General features: G+C 40.9%; 1 protein-coding gene across 3 annotated transcripts; it reads left to right on the plus strand.

The window, feature by feature from the left end:
* The first annotated feature begins 25 nt into the window (after positions 1–25).
* LOC135492883 (uncharacterized) lies at positions 26–6059 on the plus strand. 3 transcript variants are annotated; one of them, XM_064779576.1, is made up of 5 exons: positions 26–157; positions 684–914; positions 1077–1409; positions 1522–1599; positions 2077–6059. In XM_064779576.1, the coding sequence occupies exons 2-5, from the start codon at positions 709–711 to the stop codon at positions 4664–4666; spliced, it is 3207 nt and encodes a 1068-aa protein (XP_064635646.1). In that variant the 5' UTR covers positions 26–157; positions 684–708; the 3' UTR covers positions 4667–6059. The 3 variants fall into 3 exon arrangements, with proteins under 3 accessions (XP_064635646.1, XP_064635645.1, XP_064635647.1); XM_064779575.1 differs by having other exon boundaries at positions 29–207; XM_064779577.1 differs by having other exon boundaries at positions 31–119.
* Positions 6060–7087: the final 1028 nt, after the last annotated feature.

Genomic DNA, 7087 nt, shown 5'->3' on the forward strand with positions numbered 1-7087 from the left:
AGACGAGACTTGACGAGATTCAATATGTCAGCCTCCCTGGCTTCAAAAAAATTCACACGTGCTTCATAAAAATGCCTTCAAAAGCACTTTTGAAAATATTATTATTGACGTTGAATAGTGTAAATTGATTAAATTCATACCTCGTTTGCTATTGAAGGTGAACATGAGGGTGTTGTGCAAGTTCTGTTGAGATACAGACATGTTTCGGTATGCATGCAATGTCATAATGACAATCGTCATGTGGAACACATGTAGATGTACATGTGACTTTGTGTTGTAGGCCTAGACTCTGCATGTAGTGCAGTCATGGCAGTGCAATGCATGCTGCATACATACAAGATGGCGAATGATATTCAGTCATGCAGTATATTGAGTAGGTTTAGAGACTCCTTCATGTATCATACGTTGTATGTCATATGATTCAGTGGAACTGGTACACTCAGGTTCGATCAAGGACAAGCCGCCTTGAAGTTGAACAAAACAAATTGCTAGGCCTTTTTTCGAAGAAGACGAATGTCAGGTGCGCGTGCTCAGAGTTAAGCCATGCTTTTATGATGGAAGGGCGTGTTTGTTGCCTAGGAGTGGGAGGGATTAGATGACCCAATTAGTAACTGATAGTTTTTTTCCGGGCAATCACATTGCCGACAAAAGAATCCTCAATAATTCCTGCTTCTTTTTTCCAGATATAGGCAAGTCTGAATTGCAACAATGACGACAGACGCAGCAAAACCCGTTACAGCTGTAACCAGTGTGCTCTCATACTCGTTTGCAGCGACAAAACTCAACGATCCGCACAGTTGCTTTTGTGAAGTTACAACTACAAAGAGCCTGGCGCTGCTCCCGAGATTCCTGTCTAATATCAAGAATGGCATCACTGATCAGCTTGATAGGGAACTCAACATTTATTCAGAGAAGTAAGTACAATGCCTGTGGCTGACGAATCTTCTTCTATTACAGGTATGGTGTCCTTATCACCTATAAAAACATTAGGCTAAAGAATCTTCTTCTATTACAGGTTAAATGGTGTCCTTATCGCCTATAAAAACATTAGGCTAAAGAATCTTCTTCTATTGCAGGTTAAATGGTGTCCTTATCGCCTATAAAAACATTAGGCTAAAGAATTACAGTGGAACTGTTATCGGCGATGATCCACTTATTTATGTAGATATTGTAGCTGACCTGATGGTCTTCAAACCAGAGCTGGGATGCACATTGGAAGGCGTTGTGAACAAAATTGGTAGGGACCACATTGGTTATCTGGTGCATGGTTGTTTCAATGCTTCAACCGACAAACCGACAAACTCGAAGAATGATGTGCTGAAGGTCGGAGATGCTGTGCTCTTGGATGTTGCTCTGCTACTGCCTGTGAATGGTGTCCTGACCATTTGTGCCACCATCAATGAGGAGAGGTGAGTAATCAGTAGTACCAAAAATAGACCTCATGCCATCTCAGACATTTGAGTGTTTGATATCTTTTTCATGAATGCTTGTTCTATTTATTAGTCCTAACTCCTCTTTCAGCTTGGAAGGTTTGAAAGCAAATATTTCTGGTAAAAAGAAAAAGAAACAGTCGATGCCAGTGCAAATGGAATTCACTATGTAAGTGTCATCTAATTCTTTTCTTGAAGGACTTGCTAGATTTTGATCATGGAACACACTTTTTGTGTGTCTCTATTACAGCAGGTGCCAGTCAAGAGGCCAGTTTGTACCCTAAATTTAAGCAGGTGGTGACAAACCATTGACCGGCCACATCGGAACAAGCTTCCTGTGGGCCATCGACCTTCCGTTCATGAAGCGGAAGTATGAACCACGATGCCATCAGGATCTGTTGGCGATGTGGTCTCGTTGTTTTTAAGGTGTGAAACTTGTCTGTGTTCAGTCGAGAAGTAGCCAAAGGTCATTAACAGTCATATACACATGATGTTTTAAGTCAATACTATCGAAGCCATATCACATTGAGTGGTTTAGGACACTCACCAAACTGTGATCATGGTGAAGTCAGTTTCTTTTGTAGCCAAGTTGATGTATTGACAATTTTGCTAATTTTCACTGAAAGTGTTCCTATTTCCATTGCAGCGATGGGAAAAAAAAGAATTCCGACTCCGGTGGCAGTGGAGTTGACATTGAATGTACATCTTCGAAACAACAGTCACGCCTTGACTTGTGGATGACGCCAAAGAAGAGAAAAGCTGGCGATGATTATGAAACTGCTGAGGATGGGCATCCGGCAAAGAAAACCAAAATGTTATTTCCGGAAAGGCAAACTAAAGTTGCGTCACCTGTGAATGATGAGGTTGTTGATATTGATGCTGAGTCGGAGGGTTTTGTGGGGGTAGAGGCTGATGATTCTGGTTTAAATGATACATTGGGCACTCAACTTGTTCAGAAATCCGATGAGAAAAAGCGTTTGAAGCAGGAGAGGAAGGCACGAAAAAGGGAATTAAAGGAGGCGAGGAGAAGGGGACTAAATGAGACAAAAACGAAGCTTGAGAGTGTTTCAGAAATCGAGACGGCTGAGTCTGACTCATATGTCACCGCTGACTCTCATGTTATTCACACACCAGATGAGGTGGAGTCGGAGAAAAAGAGATTGAAACAAGAGAGGAAAGAGAAAAAGAGGCGGGAGAAATCAAAAGTTGCCAATGTTGATGTAGAAGCTGTTTCAGGAATCGAGGGCATCGAGTCTGACTTGTATGAAACTGCAGACTCTCTTGTGATTGAGACTCGAGATGAGGCATCAGTGGAAAAACAGAGGTTGAAACAGGAAAAGAAGGCGAGAAAGAAGAAATCAGATCAGAGGATACCAAAGGTCCTCGATATTGACACAGAAAATGTTTCCACTCTAGTAATTCCTACAGCACATGATGCAATGTCGGAGAAAAGGCGGTTGAAACAGGAAAGGAAAGCAAAAAGAAAGGAATTAAAGCGTGAGAAAAAGAAAGCAGCGAAGAAAGAATTAAAGAAGGCTGAAGAAGAGATCGGTGCAAGGATTGTTAGCAGCTTTGCGGAATCTGAGAAATTGATTCCGAAGTCGGTCAGTGCTAAGGTGTCTAAAACTGGCAAGGCTGCGGCTGAAAAGAAAACAATTTGTGACATCTCGGACAGTGATTCATCTTCTGATGACTTTGTATTTGTCGGGAGTCCGCTATTGAAAACTGATAACCTGAAGCGGAAACCTTTGCCTGGTGTAAGTACGCCTTTGTCGGCTCGTGTGACAGGTTCCTCGACACTAAAACAGCCACCATCTTCGTCTGTTGTGCCTGCCGGGGTTGGCGCTGTCAGCAAAAGTAGGAAGGAACATAAAAAGGACAAGAATGAATCGGCTTTGTCACCTAGTAGTGGTGGTTCTGAGCACAAGAAAAAGCGTGACAAAAATAAATCTGCTGGTCTCATGGTGAACTCCCCGCTTGCTTTTACTGAGATAAAGGACAAGAAAGGAAAGAAAAACAAAATTGGTGACTCTGTTCTGAATGTGAGTGATTTGCCTCACCTGACACTTACTGGTAAGAAGCACAAAAAGAATCGCAAGGAATCTGTAGGGGATGCATCTGCTGGTAATTACCTGAATGATTCTGGTGAATTGGGGTCAAAAGACAGTCTTCTTGATTCACCGGTTGTCGGTTCAAAGAAAAAGCCTAAGAAAAAGAAGTTTGAGCTTGGTGCGTCTCCTTCCCCTATGCCCATTCATGATTTGGAAAGCACAATGATTCACCCGTCAATAGGTCAGCATCGGAAAAGTGACTTGTTTATTTCTCCCATAGTCAGTGAGAGTTTGTCAACGTCGCCTCCCAGTGGTAAAAAACTCAAAACTCAAAAGGCAGTGATTGAGTCTCCATCCCATGTTCATTCCAAAGTCAGAAAGAGGGCCGACATCGAGATTTTGAAAAATTCTATGACAGTTGCTTCGACCTGCCAAGTTGATGTTTCTCAACACGACGATTTGTCGGATGGGAAGAAGAAGCACAAGAAGAAGAAGAAGTCTAATGATAAAGACAGGTCTTCCTTGGTAGATTTGAACATGACAGGAGTAAGTGTGCTGGACTCTGGTTTAAAAAAGAAAAAATACACCAAGTCTTCTGCAGCAAGTTGTGATTCTGACGCGTCAAAATTCTTAGAATCAAAAACTGGTACGATATTTGACTATTTTGCTCCTTGTCCAATGGGGGAAAAACTACCACGGAAGCGAAATGATAGTACTGTTTCCATGCAAAGTGAACTTGAGGTGTCGACTGAAATTAAGAAGAAAAAGAAGAAGAAATCAAAAGAAAAGGATTCTGATCGAGTTGTAGATGCAGCGCAGACTATCAAAGTTAGCTCAAAAAAGCGGACAAGAGATGCATCGCCTTCAGGTACAGATTTAGAACGTCCAACAAAGAAATCTAAGAAAAGTAAGGACTTACTAAAGATATCAGATCCACGCCAATCACTGCAGAACGAATTTTTAGAAAAAGCGTCAAAATCTTCGAAAAAAAAGCATTCGAACGATGATGACGACTCTGGGGTGAATTCGTTGGCATCTTCTATGCTCTCCATTTCCAATCAGGGGGTTGGTGTTACAGGTGCATCGGTGGATGCTGGTCTGGTCAGTAGTTCTCTTAAGTTCGAGGTTTCTAAAAAGAAGAAGAAAAAGAAGAGAAAGAAGAAAAGAGACGGTGAAGTTCAATAGAAGTGCTGCGAGTTGTGCGTGCACGATGCCTCCATTCAACATATTGAGGTGTCTTTGATCGGATTGCTTGAGGTTGAGTTCCTCTAACATGGCTGATGTCTTCTGTCTGAGGTTCAAAGTTTCAAAGACTTAACAGTGAGGTTCAGATGAGTCCCTACCGTCACAACTCTCTGTCAGAGAGTCGCATACAATTTGTTACTACCACAGTTTTACTTTCTTAGAAAACCGGTATTAGTTATGTGAGAACCTGTACTTTCATTGGTCCAGTTTGGACATCGCATTTAGTTCACTTCCTTTGGTAATTTATGGTAATTTTGTTTTCATAGCAGTATTACGATTGTCAACAATAAACTTGAGATCAGTTGAAAGATTCTTTTTAGACAATGATGTATGTACATCTATGTTTTAGTTATACATGCAAAATGTTAAAATTGACATCAGATTGAATTTGAAACTGTTTTTTGCGTTGCATGTAACTACATTATACCACCATTCTGTCATTTTGCATACATGTAAATGTGTGTGATCAGCTTTGCTGTTAATTGTAGACTTTATGTTATTTTGTTGTTAATAACCATGTTATTGTGATTCACTGAATGTGTGACCCACTGTTACAAAAAAGTCGACAATAAGATTGACGTGATAGAAAAAATTAGATTATTGCAATATAGAATATTGACAATGTCACAACCTTGTCCTGTGATATTTATACCCGTTCCATCTTCATATATGTAGTTCAAAACGGCAGTGATTTGTGGATTAGAAGACCATTTTTATTAGCAACATCTTGTTTGCTGTTGAAAGTATTCAAACTTGCATGTGTTTTGCCGCAGTGGGTCGCACAAAAGATTGGTTGATGTTGTTGCTGACTGAGCAAAATCGATTGTGTTCCAGTGACGCGTCACATTATTTAAAGTTATCTATGTGGACGTAGTCCATTCCTGATGAAATGTTTATTTTTGAAATTTTGGCGGTCATCGCCAAGTGTATTTGTACATAAACTGTAATTTGTTGACATTTTGAACAGATACCAAACAAATTTTAAATAGTCTCTGTGTAATGACATGTAACCCTCTAAAGGCCTACGCTGTCCGTTAAAAATTTTAGATTTGTAATAGAAGGTGATACAGACTAGATATAAATTACTGTTTTGTAAACAGCTACAAGTATACAAATACCATAAATACCTAGTTTCAGCGACTTCGTATACATAGCAACTGCCCTATCGCATTGTGCATTGTGCACAACTGTCTTTCTATTTTTCTGGACAACCAGTTATTACGAACGGCATATCCCTTTAAGCACTTGATGAGAAATGTCCATGATTGTGATGATCTGAATTGCCGAATAAAAAAGATGAAAGGTGGAAAGTGTTTTTAAAATCATGATTAAAACGAATGTTAAATTTAAAACAAGTATCTATTGGCTTGATTCCTTTCAGTTTCTGGTTGTGGTTCACTCTTCCAGATGCGGATCCGGTTGTGATTCATTCTCCCAGATTCCTGTCCGTTCACATGCAGACAGGATGCAGATCAAGGTTCACATGCAGACATGAACTATGACTCTCCAAGATCACGTCTGCGTGAACCTGCGATTAAGGAAGCAGTGTAAAAATGACTTCGAAATAGTAGTGGAGCAAAAATTGCGAAAATAGAAGCTCTCAATGAAAACCATTTCTCGGAGTCCTCTCACTGTTGACAAACGCATTGATGCCCTTTGTCTTAACTCTGACGCGCGAAGAAGACCGTTTTAGTGCCGCCATTGGCGACATCTTCTCATCATAAGGGCTTAATTTTACAATTGACCAGAATTTCGCTGCTCATACGTCCCGAAGAGCCATTCTTCTTGATGTCTACATGCATCCGACGGAGCGGGATAACTTTTTTTTGGGCATACTGTTAAGTCGGCTGGGAGCCGTCCCATCTACCACGTGGTTGGTTGTGCCCCGGTGTTGCGTAATGAAATGGTCCGAGTCTATCTTATCTGTGTTAAGCGACGGTCTTTACTATCAGCTGGATTTACGGTATTGTGGTTAAACTGCAGGTAAAAATCCGTCTCGTTCCATCGCCATGGCTTTTGATTGACTTCTTCCAGCTCTCTTGTCCTCACTCTGTTGAAATCCGTAAACTCAGTTAGAACCTGTCTTTGGCTGGGCGTGGTATCTGACACACTTTCGATCATCATTGGATCAGGGATTTCTGGCATCATCTCATCATCTCTATGATATATTGGTATCAATGACCTATGTAAATGTCATGGTAATTGCATGAAACCCAGCTTTGATGAAGATCACAGGATCATACAGGGATTGATACCTTTACCTATAAGGTAATTATCATGATGTTTCAGACAATCGGATTGTCCTCACCGACGACTTGTGTGGGCTCTCCGCCGACCAGTGTTGGGTGTAATACAAAGGCG

This window comes from Lineus longissimus, chromosome 8 (assembly GCF_910592395.1).
Source record: "Lineus longissimus chromosome 8, tnLinLong1.2, whole genome shotgun sequence".
NCBI classification, from domain to species: domain Eukaryota; kingdom Metazoa; phylum Nemertea; class Pilidiophora; order Heteronemertea; family Lineidae; genus Lineus; species Lineus longissimus.

Bases quoted from the DNA above. Each gene is read 5' to 3' on its own strand.
- LOC135492883 (XM_064779576.1), top strand. From the start codon at position 709: ATGACGACAGACGCAGCAAAACCCGTTACAGCTGTAACCAGTGTGCTC. The intron at 1,410-1,521 runs GTGAGTAATCAG...CTCCTCTTTCAG, and splicing joins GCCACCATCAATGAGGAGAG to CTTGGAAGGTTTGAAAGCAA. The intron at 1,600-2,076 runs GTAAGTGTCATC...TTTCCATTGCAG, and splicing joins GTGCAAATGGAATTCACTAT to CGATGGGAAAAAAAAGAATT.